This window comes from Malurus melanocephalus, unplaced genomic scaffold (genome assembly GCF_030028575.1).
Source record: "Malurus melanocephalus ecotype Western Australia unplaced genomic scaffold, MMel_1.1 scaffold_14, whole genome shotgun sequence".
In the NCBI taxonomy this organism is placed as follows: domain Eukaryota; kingdom Metazoa; phylum Chordata; class Aves; order Passeriformes; family Maluridae; genus Malurus; species Malurus melanocephalus.
The window spans coordinates 5,129,363-5,144,255 of record NW_026623246.1 but is presented as its reverse complement, the minus strand read 5'-3'; the positions used below and the strand labels follow the sequence as shown (position 1 = coordinate 5,144,255).

General features: G+C 38.7%; 1 protein-coding gene across 2 annotated transcripts in view; it reads right to left on the bottom strand.

Moving 5' to 3' along the window:
• Positions 1 to 1,596: 1,596 nt before the first annotated feature.
• Positions 1,597 to 14,893, bottom strand: part of ACBD5 (acyl-CoA binding domain containing 5) — a 28,733-nt gene continuing 15,436 nt past the window's right edge. For both annotated transcript variants that reach the window (XM_057384292.1, XM_057384283.1), the window contains 8 exons: positions 14,430 to 14,567; positions 13,492 to 13,692; positions 12,663 to 12,769; positions 10,379 to 10,655; positions 8,994 to 9,193; positions 7,330 to 7,380; positions 6,933 to 7,042; positions 1,597 to 3,569 (listed from right to left, as the gene is read on the bottom strand). In XM_057384292.1, the coding sequence (XP_057240275.1) occupies positions 3,557 to 3,569; positions 6,933 to 7,042; positions 7,330 to 7,380; positions 8,994 to 9,193; positions 10,379 to 10,655; positions 12,663 to 12,769; positions 13,492 to 13,692; positions 14,430 to 14,567 (1,097 nt within the window). In that variant the 3' untranslated portion in view covers positions 1,597 to 3,556. The remainder of the gene's footprint in view (positions 3,570 to 6,932; positions 7,043 to 7,329; positions 7,381 to 8,993; positions 9,194 to 10,378; positions 10,656 to 12,662; positions 12,770 to 13,491; positions 13,693 to 14,429; positions 14,568 to 14,893) is intronic.

Genomic DNA, 14,893 nt, shown 5'->3' with positions numbered 1-14,893 from the left:
CTCTTACTCCCATTGGTTTTGCCTTACTTGTAGTCTTTCAAGTCAAGCAACAGGTAAAAGTTTAATAAGTATAATGTTGTAGCTGGAAGACRTTTGAAGTTCCTCCTCCTAAGTAATTACCTACAAAAAATTGTATAAGCTGGCAAAAGTTTCTGATCATTAGAAGCTGTGGAATACCACTTGGCAAGTACTCCAGCTGTTACATGATACTTCCTGAAGGCCTAAACTATCTCCCAAGATAACCCAGAAGCTGGAGTCTATATGTAGGTTATCTGCCTTTAGGACAGATCTGTCCATCTAAAAACTCCTGTAGAGATCAGCATTGCACTTTGTTATACAGAATCTGCAGTCTTGCAGTTATTCCCACCCATCATGTGCTGTTGGGCTCATCTACACAGACAGCAGTGTTTGGGGGACCAAGGTGCTGAGGTGCAGCCACAGGTTGTTGCGCTTCCARTTTCAGTATGATTGGGTTTATCCATAGTTACTCTGGCAATAAAATGCATTCTTCTCCATTCTCCAAAAGTTTATTTTGCACTTAYTTCAAAATTCATTCTTCAAAAATTCACTTTACTTTGTGTAAATATATAAAATAAAATAATGCAGTTGTGCTGCTGCTTCTGCTTCTTAGTTTTTTTTAAACTGTTGTTACTTTTGCCCCTGCTGGGAGTGTGGGAGATGGATCTTTACACAACGGAACCTTGACTGCTTCCCACTATCTCAGCAAAGATGGTAATTTTAAGTAAGAAAATATCTAATACTTTCTAGTATGGGTGTATGTGTCCTTGAKTTGGTTCCTAACTTGCTAACCTGTGCCTGCAATCTTTAGTACAAACTATGTTTGTGTACTTAATGGCAGGAGAGCAAAGTCCTGAGCTGGTGTGTGACTCCTGCTGGATGGGAGTCTTCTCTGCAGTAGCAGAATGAGTCAAGAAAGGYTGGTGGCTCCGCCTCCTCAGCAATTGCTGTGCTGCCACAGCACCGCAACAGAAGAAACAGAGCTGTGAGGATGGAACAAGTGCACCATCCCCACACTGAGACACGGCTGTGCTGTGCTCTCAGCTGAACAGCTCTGAGGGGAYGGAGTGTCTCTGATGTGGTTTGATATAGAGCAAACGTCTCTCTTTTCGGTGAAGCTTGATTCGCTGCAGGAAAGCAGCCTCATGTTTGCTTCACAAGTGCAGTTTTGGGCTGGATCTGGCCCTTTCCAGTGCTATGCAAAACTGATTCAGCTCCAGCCCTCCTGAGTAGGCTGAAACTATGTATCTCAGGTGGGAGCTCCAGCCCTCTCCTTATGCTACTGCCTCCACATCAAAGCTCTGTCCCTTTGCACTTGGRCAGTTCATTAGAAAAGAATCAGTTTTCCTTACCTTTATGCTGAAATAGCGGCTAACTAGGAATATGTTCAACTTATGAGGAGCTTGAGATAGGCCCAGTTCTGAGTTACAAACTATTAGTAAGGTGGTATTATTCTGTATTACAACTTTCAGGTTGAGACTGATTCTTCATGGTACAGCCAGTGGCCTCTTCTGCATATAGTCATAGTATCCAATGTACAGCACTTCGTAAATATTAAGTTCAAGATAAAATACAAAATATTAAGGAATTGATTTATTGAAACATGAATAAATAACAAGGATAGTACAAGCTTACATTTATTTCAGGGGGAAGTTAACAATGAGAGTACCTTTGGGAATGTTTGTCCCATCTCTGAGAGCTTGACTCCTACAGCTGACACGGTTTTGAACTGGGGGAGGCACTCCAGGGTGCTTTGTCCTGGTGGAAGACATGCTGCTTCAGGAGGCTGGGGTTTTCATGTGACCTTCAAGCTAAAGTACCCTTTTGGTAGGATTTTATCCTTTATGATAAGAAGTCAATCACTTCAGGAACTTTAAGCTCAGGCACAATGGCTTCAGGTCACAGCAAAACTTCCCTTCCAGGATAAGCTTTGTTCAAACCTGAGTTTTCAGTACATCTCATGCCAAAACTCATCTCTGTCACATGAAATCATCTGCTTGTTACAGCAGTCTTCAAAGAGGTTACAACTATTTTATTTTTTAATTCAGCTTTATAATAAAGTCAGAAGAAGGGAAAAGTAACCAAAAAAAATCTGCACATAACTAAAAAACAAGATTAAAATTTCTCTGGTAAAACCAACATTAAATTCTGTGATTACATTTTTATACAGTATTGCTTGTACGAAAAATGTTTTCCAAACTATAAAAGATTTTTAAGAAGGACCAAAAAAACTTTCCTTAAAAATTATTTGTAGGATGTAGTCCAGGTGGAAAATGAAAGCACATTAAAAATGGTGAAATTTCTGAAGATTCAGAGCTTAATCATAGATTATGTTGTGATATAATTTTTCATAGCAAACTGTAAGTTTTCTGTCACATATAATTTTAATGCATTTGCATTTTCCAGAGATTTAGACAACATATATTAGTTTATTTTAAAATTAAGTGTAAAGCATGCTTTAGTCAAGCAAACTTCACAAGGCTGTACCTCTATCTATATATTGCTTAATAAATACTCTGTGGGGAAAAAAATCACCTTCAAAATTAGCTGAGAAGGTTTTTTTGAGAGGAAGTAGAAGGAGAAGAGAGACATACCAGAATTTATATTTTTCATGATGACTTGGGGAAAATCCACAAGAGATTAACTCTTACTTTAATATAAACTGCCAACAGAAAACTTACAGTGCACTGAGCTTTTTAAAAGCTTAGAGATAGACTTACAGAGCTAGTTTTCATCTCATTTTAAAGCACCTTGTGCCTAAACTATGCATTTCAGTTAAAATAAGCTGTTATCAACAAGAATACAGTTATCAAAGTTAAAAAGATAAGGTGCAGCCTCTTTACATGGATCCCTTGTACTACCCACTGTTTCCAAAATTGTATTTGACAGTCCCCCTATTATTAATGGCTCTAGCTTTCAGGATATATACAAATTCCCAAATCTTCTTTACAATTTTACAGGATAAGCGAAGGATTCAACTTCATTTCTGACCAATTTATATGGAAATTTCTCCACACTTGTTTAGCAGCAAAAATAAGTTGAATTCCTCAGAGCTATACTGTATTTTTCCAACAGCTTACAATGCATTGAATTTAAACTTCATTAGAGCTTTCACCTAATACTATGTAACCCAGTGGAAAAACAGGCAGGGATGTTGGGATTGTAAAATCATTTCAATGTTAAAGTGACAGTTTTACATATTTTTCACTTACTCTTTTACAGAGATGTTATTCTCTTCATCAACTGCCATCAGCAAGGCCAGTAATTAATGAAGGCCCATCCACAAGCATATTCCAAAATAATTAATGTTCATATGGTTTTGAGGATGGAATTATTAAATTTATTTGTAACCTAGGAGCTGTGAATCATTCAAGTTTCAGTAATATTAGTCCTTAAATGTTTAGCTCAAAGGTAGTACAAAATACTACTGTAACATAAGGAAGATCATCCCGAATTCTGAGATTCTATGAGAATTCAGACTTCCTTTGCTTTCCAGGGCTGTTACCTCGTAGAAGTCCTTAAGCATAGTCATGATTTCTCAGTTCAGTTTTCTAGAATTGGAAACAAATAAATTAGTTTAATGTGCCTTCACATATGAGATGATTTTTCATTTGTCTAAACAAACAAATCAATTAAAGTTAGATGTGAAAGATTTCCATTTCAATAAAATACAACACAGCTTCAAGATACCTGAAAATTTGCCTTCTTACACCAAGGAGTAGGAAATTTGCTAAGAATTTGGAACTGCAGATGGAATTCCTCAAAAAAATCCCTGACCCCATGTCAGTGGTGTGCTGGCTCAACAGAGTTAACAACTTAAGAGCTTGTTTTCCCCATGACTCCAGAAACCATACAATTAGATGGTTCTAAAATCATGAGCTGAATCTAGACAACACTCAATTATTTCAAAAATGTAGTTCTATCTGAATTTAGGGCCCTTAGAATTCATGTTTTCAAGCCTTCTTTAGTGAAGGCTCCAGTACAAGTACCCAGATTTTCAGCATTAAATTCCACAATAAAGTAACAGGGGAGAGGTTAAGAGGTTCTGTATAGTGGGGTGCTGGGAGGGAGCTGAGCTACCCATGCACAGGGACAAGAGCTAAACACAAAGTTCTTGGTTACAGAAGGCCATCCCTCCACCAGTTACATGGAATTTGCTCCACTTTGCAAAAGAGTTTAGAAGTCACGACTCCACAGCCGGAGCCTCAGAGAACTTTGCATGGTAGCAGGGACTTGTGGTTTCTGCTGCAGGACAGTTCATGCAGTTTAAAACCAGAAGTACACAGACACAGTCAGTACAGGCACTGTGTACAGGTGTTGCCTAAGAGCTTGCACACCTAACAGAACACAAGGTGAAACTGGCAACGGGACAGGTGAGCAGGACTTGTTTCACAATTCTGTTTTCTGGCTGAGTGTACTTGGTCAGCTTCCTACGCATTGCTAAAGGAGATGGAACTCCAGATAGAAACGTGCTGCAGAAGCACATAGTCCTTAAATTCTGGCTATGAGAAGACTTCTTCAGAAACAGACRGAAAAGCTAAAGAACACAGAACATCTTCAGTTATTTCTGTTCTTGAAGTCCATCTCCAAACAATCCACGAATGAGCAAGCAAAACATGGGGCTATGCTATCTCTGTGTTTCACACTGACACTGGTATTAACACTGGTACAAATCCAGGTGTCCAGAACTCCAAAATAATGTTGAAAAACTGAAGCATTTGGAAAAGAATCAAAAGAATCATCCTAAGACTGGGAAACACTTTTAAAATGAGATTCCAGTTGCTCCATTTGTTTTGTTTAAGCAAGAGATTATGAGATGACCTGGCGATAGCAAAGAAGTACCCATGGAGACACATCACATGCTCTTTGTCAACTACATAGGTACACAAAAATCCAGTGGATGAAAACTGAAGCTAAACAAATCCAACCTAAAACAATGTACCGTGTGTTTATTCATCAAAGCTCTGAAGCACTAGGACAACRTGCTAGAAAAATTGCCGGAAAGGTGTTTTTCTAAAAACTGATTTCTGACTGAATCTGTGACTGAGGGTACTACATATGTCAGAATAGATGATCAAAAAGGGTTTTCAAGAATAGCACTGTTCAGAGAGAGAGGGAGAGAGCCATGCAAGAACAATTACCAGAACAGTAAAGTTCATTAGAGTTTCAGTAAAATACAAAAAAAAATTGTTTTGATTTTAAAAATCCAAACTTTGTCCTTGCTGACAAGGGGAAATTTCCATTTGCTAGTGCAGAGAATGAGCAAAATGTATGTAACTGCCTGAAAGCCTTAGTASTGCAATCTCTGGTTTCATCAGACAGTGCAGCAACAGCAATGCTGCTGCTGACAGCTCTGAGCCCAGGGAACTCCCTGGCGCCCTTGTGGGTGCTGTATTGTTTACAAATCCATGGGCTGGGCCCAGAGAGTGGTGATCAGCACAGGAGATGAGCTGGAGGCCACTAATTAGTGGTGAATGCCAGGGGTCCCTACTGGGACCAGTCCTTTTTAACACCTTTAGCAATGGCCTGGATGAYGGGGCAGAGTGCACGCTCAGCAAAGCTGCAGATTACACAAAACTGGGAGTGGCTGATAYGCCAGAGGGTGGAGCTGCCATCCAGAGGGGCCACAATCGGCTGGAGAAATGAGCTGACAGTAAACTCAAGAAGTACAATAAGAAGATTTGCAGAATCCAGCACTGTTTGGAGAAACAACTCCAGGCACCAGTATGTGCTGAGGTGCCCAGCTGGGAGGCAGCATGGCAGAAATGGATCTGGATGTCCTGGTGGACACCACRTTGAACATGAGCCAGCAGSGAGCCCTTGCAGCAAAGACCAGTGGTAATAGGGTTATCCCTTCCAAAAGGGTGAATGAGGTGAACCTTCCTCTCTACTCAGCACTGGAGAGGCCACAYCTGCAGTGCTCTGTCTGCTTCTGGCTACATGAGAGACACAGACAAACTGGAGGGAGTCCAACAGAGGACCACGAAGATGATTAAAGGACTGGAGTATTCCTGAGGAGAGATAAACACTGGCACAGGTAGCCCAGGGAGGTGGCAGAATCTACCTCCTTGGAGATATTTGAAAGCTGCCTGCACACAGTCCTGGGCAATCAGCTTCTGAGTGTCCCTGGTTTAGCAGGATGTTGGACCAGATGAGTTGCAGAGCTCCCTTTCAACTTCAACCACCCATCTTTCCATGATTTACCACAGGAGAGAAAACTATATCATGAAAAGTAGCAAACATTAAAAAGCTAGAGAAATTTCAGCTAATTCTCCTAAAATCCACACACATACAAACCCTTTGCTGACTGACAGAGGAAAAAAAACATTAAAGCCAAGAGCATACTAAGCTAACAAAATCAGGTATGAAGCTGAAGTAAGCAGACAGCAACCAGGGAACACTCATTTGATCTTCTGATGCTTAGAGAGCTGAGAAAAGGCAAGATCAGAGTACAACTGTCCTTTAGCTGAAGGAAGTATGTCACAAAAATACCATAGTAAGGTGCTAGTAGATGTTAAATATAGGTGACAGATGGCACCCTACTAAGGATATGATAGGAAAAAAAAATCATGGCACAAGGGGACTAGGGAGTCTAGAAGAAGTGAAAATGGCTCAAGAGGATATGAGGAGTGAGAGGATCAAAAGATGTCATGGAGACATTYCCAAGCTTTTCAGCCTCACCCACTTGTGTATGCTCGAAATTATTTATCTATCTTGCATCACATTTCATAGATTTAACATAAATTGTCACATATAAAGCCTACTATATATAAAGTCAAATTAACCAATACTTTCTTACACTGAGAAACTTTCAAGGCAAGTAATTTTATGTCCTGTCTAAATAACAGATTATACTACCTATTGGTTTAAACAGGTGAAACAGTGTACGTGTACTATTGAATGTACATCTTTACCTTCGCTTTCTTTGGAGATACACGTGTACCAGCCACTGGGCAATAAATGGCCATACAATAGCAAAAGCTAAAATACCAGGAGAAATTTCAAAGGGCCACCATGATGGTTTCTAAGGAAAACAGAAAAAACTCCAGTCAGCAATGTGTGTGCACATACTGAATACCACTTTGTATACTTCTCAGCACTTTAAATACTACAGTACCATAGCAGAAAATAATAGTAAGACCAGAAAAAAAGATTAATCTATCAAGTAATTTCCTCAGACAGATTATTTTTTATCTCCTAGTCAAGGAAGAGAAAATTCAAAAAGCACATACCAAGAACTAGAGATAAAATATTCAATTCATCTTTTTTCACAGTTCACACTTTTTATAGATAGTAAAAACAATATTTTACCTTGACAGAGGAGGCGGGCTGGTAATTTGACTGTAGTGTTGCAGATTTTGCCTTTAAATACAAACAAAGGCTGGTAAGTATAAAAAAGGAAACTACAATTAAAATTTTTCTGCTTCACAAAACGAGAATATGAGGTTTTTCATCTTGTGATGGGTTTGCATTCTGTATTTACCGCAGTTTTATGCACATAATCACCCCCATGTGAATCCCCTTTCACCACATAGCTGCTAACTTACCTCTCATGTTTCCACTACTATTTATAGTAATTTCATCACATCTCTGTGTCTTAGAGAATGAATTGRTGTCACTTCCTGGACCTCTTTACAATTTTTGAAGGCTCCCCTGTACAATTTGTCATTGCAGCTTTCTAAACTGTGGTCCAGTCCCAGTTCCAACCCAGAGCAGAAATCCTAGTAGCCTAATTTGCATGGTTGCATGTCTCAACACCAGTCTATACTAAAATCATGTGTACTGTTTTAGTTTGCCCTGGGCTACAGCTACAGGCATGTCTAACACCATAAAGGAAGGAGAATACTCTGTTGCATATCTTCTGGACAATCCTGAAAATGGACATACCAGAAACTTTTCAAGACTATACACTATTGTGGTGCAACCACAAAAGCGGAGCAGATGGTTTTCTAGGTCTTTCTTAATTCATGTAAGCATGAAACAGAAGCTTCTGTTCCTCCTTAGGTAAGGGCAGCAAGGACAGCATGAATTGCTGGGAATAGCTTCATATATTGCTCAGGCAAAGAAAAAAAAACCCAATTTGTATTTAACCAAACATTAGATTCTTGAATACCTGTAATGCAGCAAAATCTTGGTTTTTATAGATGCTTTTGCCTAGCTGCCTTAGGTTTAGAGCATGTGCATCCCACACAATACTGCTTGTACAGTTTACTTATTCTTATGTAGATTAAAATGTATCAGAAAGTCAAACCACAACATTTTCAGGCTGCTGGTTCAACTATATTCACATGTTCTATTCTCCCAAAGGAGAGAATAGTATTTCCATTGAAATAGAAGGAAAAAGAAACACTGTATCGATATATATCTACACAGGCTTGAGTGTTCCACGGGGTGGATACATATCTATACAAGCTTAAGAGTTCCATTGTATCGATTCGTATCTACACATGGTTAAGAGGGATGAGGGCACAATGTACAATTCCAATAAAACTGGATTACTTCATGAAGAAAGAAAGCTATGAACGATTCAGTCTTTTGCAAACTGAAAAATAGAAAAGAAGTTCTGCCTGCAAACATTTGCCATCTGAAAGATTAAGATAATTTCTTTCTTTGAAAATGTTTTGAATTCTTTGGGATCACGTACTACTAACATTAACGATGGAGTCTCCATATAGAGACTGTGTAATGTGTATCAATAACTATGGCCAAGATTAGTCTGATCAGAAATCAGTTAAATAATATATGGTTAATTTCCAAGTCAAAATGCACCACTTTGCTCAAATGTACTGGAGTCCTGAATTGTGCTCCTGAGAGTAGATACCAGTAGGAAATTTTAAGTTGGACTCAACTATAGAATCTAACTGAAATATCTTCACAGTTTAAAAAAATATTGTGTGACATTTTAAACTGAAAAAGCACACAAATATCCAAGGACATTTAATAAAATGTGATCAAATAAATCCAAAGAACAGTACCTGGGATGCTGCAACAGCCTCCAGCATATGCAGCCTCTGCAGGACGTTCTGCATGTCCTCCTGCAGCCGCATCAGCACCACTGCAATCTGCTCATTGAGGCTTCCCCGGGGGCCTCTCTCAGACCCCCAGCGCTCGCCATCCCCTCCACTGCCCATCTGGCCACCCTGGGAACCGTCTCCTAAAGGCTGAAGTCTATGCCCTGTTTTGAGGGAGGAAAAACAGATACAAAACACAGAATGGGCTACAGCTCTTCTGAAAATGTTTAACAGTATTCTCCCTCATTTTTCACCCAGGAGTGTGGTACTCCTCGTCACAGGCTATATTCAGAACATTCTGAGATGTTTCCTTACAGCCTCAGTGTGACAGTATCATTCAAATTCCTAGAACTGCAAAAACATTTAGAAAAAGCTATTAATTCACAACCAGTCAAGTTCAGCGGTACATGCTGCCCTAGCAAAAAGTAAGATCTCTCTTAGTATGTGTTTTAAGTTTGGCAAAGTTCCCAGTTAGAAAATAAGGATCACTGGAATACAGTGATGAGAAAAGATAATAATTTGAAATCTACAATACTTCCTTAAACTAGATACAACTACCACTAGCCTGTCATGTTTCTGCCTGGAAGGAGCAAACTTCGTAAAACAATGAGAGGAGATAGTTTACTATAGTATGTTCTTCCGAATAGTTTTCAAAATAAATGGTTTTTTTAGGATTTTCTTTTTATTTTTTTCATCTGATTACTTCTAGGTGCCACACAAAAAGGTATGCTATATATAAATAAAATACCTTCCACCTTCTTTTGTTTTGTAGAAGAAAAGGTAATTTTATGCTTGACTTTACAGATCATACCACTGGAATATGGTGCTGCTCGTATGTGACAGTATTAGAAGTATTATGTTATTAAAAAGAGCAGAGGTCCAACATAAATTGAACATCTGGACTATTAAGTGATTAAGAAGCATTAAGTTTTAAGAATCCTAACTGACACCTAATTAAGAATCCTAATTCACACAAAGGTGTGGCTAACATTCCACTTATATACAAAACAATGTGTCACCGGTATCTTTCCAAGGCATTCCATGGTTTCAAATAAACCAYCACAGAGATATAAGGGCATATGTACTTAACAATTAATATGTAACTTCTAAAGAAACTCTTCTCAGGCACAGACTGGTTTGAGGATTACATTTCTAAAAACCCAGGTGCCATAAGCAGCTGGAGTATAAGTTACCCATGTAACTGGCATTTTGTTATCTATTTTTATTGTGAAGGACAGAAGTACTATAGACATGATTGTCCCACTGGACAGTGTTCACAAGTGCTTCTCAGGCACCAGTAATTTTTGGYAGTGAGGACAGTGGGGAACAGAAATGCAGGGTCACAGTACCTCTCCCTCTTCTGACATTGTAGAAATCTGCTTTTTCTCCACCTTTTTTCTCCTTGTGAGGACCCCCATTACTGGCTTTGCCATCTTCTCCTCCACATTTGACTTCACCTTGTTCTTCAGCTACTCCCTCTCCAGTATTTCCAGGTTGAAGATTCCCGTACATCATGCAAGTGCGCCGTGGAAAATCCGTATTTTCTAAYAGAAGACTGTGATCTACATCCAAGAAATGGGATGAATGCTTTAAAGATCCTTTGGCTGATGTGATGATCTCCAAGGGCTACAAATTAACATTAGCAAGTAATTAAATTCTGTAAAATATGGCCRTTAAACATCAAAAAGGTAAAAATAYAAYCTTTACTTTCACATTCAGAAAATACTTTGCCCAGAATGAATACTTTTCTTTTAAGGGGAGCAGTTATTTTCCTGTATAATATACTTTCTCTTGTCCAAATAAAATTTCCAGATTGAGAAGGCAATTTCACAACTGTGTTACCACAGAAATTTCTTTACACGCTTCCAACATACAGTAGTACACAATAATTACTAAAATAGAACATAAAGTTCTGAAAAAAATCAGTTTTCCCCTGTAAAACTGGCTTTGCTTCCTAGAGAGTGAAATGGTCTCTTCACTTGAATTTGGGAGCCACAGTCCCAGGCTGTCAGCAACCTTGGGCAGGMAGTGTTTACATCCATGACAAACAGAGCACACTGATTATCATCAGCCTGTTCAAAACAGGTTGGCTGCACCCTGCACCTCCCACCAAACAAAAGAAAGGCAGACTATTCTATCGACTTCTCACTCAAAACTGGTGCTACTGCAGGAGGACATTAAAAAAGGATGACACAGGTGCTGTTCAGGTGCTGCACCAGGACTGTCATACSGTGGATGGTTCAAGTAGCCCTTGGCACAGGGCAAGACATGCCCTTGCACAAGGAAAGGCTGAAGCAGAGTGGGGATCTCAGTTAGCTGAAAAATAACTTCATGGAGAAGTCAAAATAACCAAAAGGAGGGGCAGAGAAATGGAAACTGCTGCCCAAATTTCTCAAATTGCACTTCTGGATCAACAGTACTGAAGGGCAAAATACTTGCTACATCTTTTCCAAGAAGCAGCTGTATATATTTCTTTTAGTGAACCAATTCTAGTTTGAATTGTTTCACCTGCAGTTCTACTTGTGTATTTATTTACATATACCTTAACATTTGTAATTTTGTGCAAAACTAGAACTTTCCTCATCCAGGTTGGGAAACTCTGACAAATTATCCACCCACTTCAATGAAAGAATCTCAAACAAGCTTGAACTTATCATACACAAGATTGGGAAATCAGCTAGATAGGACAGCTTGCAGCACTTCTATCAAATTACATTTCACAACATGCTACATTACTGGGCAGAATTTTGATTTGTTAAAACAAACTCCCCACATAAGAAAGAGCTACACGAGAGATTGATGCAATATTAGAGTGCTTACTGGCCTTTCTGATACCAGGCACCATTCACATACTGCTCTCCAGAATCAGGAAATTAGGTGTCTGAGTACAATCTACAAAGCCCACTCTTAAAATGGGCCTCTGAAGGAGTTCTAGGCCAGTAAGGCAACTAAGACTACAATTATGAGTAATAATGAGCAGGAACACAAATTCAGTCAAAATTATGSCAGCACTATCATCTTTTATAGGAAAGTCAGAGATGTACATTATGACCCAAGAGAATACAAGAAAACACAGAAATCCTTATCTCCCACTTCTACAGATCTAGACCATTTGAGAAATCCTTATCTCCCACTTCTACGGATCTAGACCATTTGTAGGCACTGGCTTACAGTCACCTGCTAAGGCTTATTCTTTATTTATTCTGAGAAACAAATGCAGAATTCAGCAAGCCAGAAAAAAAGCAAGAAAAGGAATTATAACGAAGATACTTCCTGTTTCTTAAAAGTAGCTGAATTGTGGTCCCTACATATGTTATGAGACCTAAATTAATTTGTAGGCACTTAGTTTCTTTGTACTGTTTTTTCTTTTTTGACAATTGTTTCTTTGTATTGTTGTTTTTGAAGCCTTCTCCTCACATAAATTCTCTGAGAGCTTTAAGGCTTTTAGATCAGCAGTAACCAAGTTATACYGACAATAAAAGGAACAAGCCCCTATAGGTCAAACAACAGAAGGACAACATGCATAAGCCACTTCATTCACCTCTGCATGTCMATGTTCATCTGATCAAGGGGAACCTATTAAAAAAGAGGCATACCAGCTTCAAAATAYACCCAGGAATACTAAACCCCTACCTCTTCTAGTCCAAGCTGCTCCATAGAGTCACAATAAACTTCACTGTCTGAATCACTGGTTAAGTGCTGAGCTGCTGAGATCTCTTCAGCATTTTCTTCACCTGCACCTGCAGGGAAAGGGGGATAGCACACATGCTTTGTAAATGTGAGCCTGTTGAGCTAACCCTGGCAAAGAGTAGAGCAATGAATTAAAATGTGTAGGTGAGCATCAATTACTGACCCATCTATCAGTGACTGTCATCCTAAACTTAGATTCTGAATAAAGATGGTATATTAATTTAGGAATTATACAAAACCTTTACTAGTGGGAAAATGATACCTCATATTGACAGTGCTGCATTATAAATATTAATTTTGCCTTTTTCATTACCCTCTCCTTCCTAGGCTCAGTATAAAGCAGTTTTGTCTAAGGTTATGTTAGTGTTAGAATTATATATTTAGATCCCAGTTTCAACAAACTGGCATTTATAATACATTCAGCCTTTCAGAACGACWAATCAGATATAAGTGATTTCTGTTTTACAACAAATTCACTTTCAAAAGCAAACAGTATTTGCACAGGTAGCATAATGATATTACAAGAAAACAACTCTCTTTCTGTGGGTTTGGGCCTCTCTGTCTCTAAATTCATCTCTCTGTAGCAGATATTAAAAGAAAGCCTTATTTTAAACTGAAATTAACTGGGGTTTTGTTAGTATTCTGTGTCTAGGTTYCTGCCACTGAAAGACACCATTGCTACTTCCTGAATCCCAGGATTAAGCTTTCACAAAAAGAATATTTTTCATGAAGAACGTGTGCAAATGAAAACATGGTCTTGGAAGGACAATACCTTGGTGAGCAGCGTTATGAGCTATTTCTAGGCTTGGTTCTGTTTTATTTGTTTCTTCCTCTGGGTTCAAGCCATTCAAGGCAGATTTGGTCTGGATGCCATTCTGCATATCTGGGATAAAGCTGTCCTTGTAGCAGCCATTACTAACAATACCTTCCAAATCCTTAGCAGCTGCTGATTCAGGTTTCACATTCTTATAATCTGTAAAAGAAAAGAAAACTTTGCAAAGAGAAACCTCTGCRCCTAATAGCTCAAAACATACTTCTTCAAGTAGCTAGCTTGCTAACAGACTGCATGTGTAATGTATCTGCAGAACAAAACATATAAATGCTCCCAGATTCCCATAAGTGTGAATTGTTCTGTTCTTGTAAAAAGCATAAATATAAAATTTAATTTGCATAAAGAGCAGATACTTAAAATCGAAGTAAGTAAACCCAAAGTAGGTCTCTCTGCTAAACTAAATAATAATCCTAATGTCCTTGGAGGACATCTGTATAGAATTCTAAATATCTCATTTCATTTTGTTTTCACTAGATGCTGCTATTTCAGCATCCAATTCTTTACGGAACCCCTCAGTGAATCTCACTGAAAGTTTTATTTTCTCTGAAGAAAAAAAGTAATTTTCAATTCTACTTTTACAGACCATTCTAGCCATTCACAGCTCTTACTAAAAAGCATTGGCAACAAAAACTAAAACAATGCAAGGTATAGATGTTTAGATAACCATCTGACAGAACTTGCTAGGCAAGTCAAAAATCAGATGGCATAGCTCACAAATCTGTACTAATTTTAATTCTTACAGCCTAAGTTGAAACACTGAGATTTTTCACATATAGGTTCACATGYATTTGCATCCAATTCTCTTGATACTTTGGGATTTTCTGCCACTGAGGTGGCTAAGAATAACTCTGTGAGAGACAATGGTCCAGAAAACTTACCCTTTCCATTTATCTGCAKTTCTTTTTCCTCCTCTTCACGAAGCCCTTCTTCTTCTGACTCTGCTCCACTATCACTGCTTTCAGCTTTTCCATTTACAACCTTTATATTTGGAGTGGAGTTCATAACATTACTAAGGCCTAAGAAAATAAGCAAAGAAAAAAAAGAGATATTTTAAAAGAAACAAACACCACCTCCRCCATCCCCAAAGTCACAGTTCTACAAAAGTATTTCCATATTAGAAGATGTACCAAATAATGTCAGCTTATTTTTGTAAACTCTTTATTAATTGCTTTAATGTTCCTCTTTTGTGCCCATCACTGAGTGCCTAACTGCTGGTGCAGATATGCTCAATGACTCTGAGACAGCCCCCAGGGAAGAGACTGCAGCCACATTCAGGAGGAGTTTCAGACCAAGCCTATTACTGTATTTAGGTTACAGCTGCAGCTGGGACTGATGTGGCCAT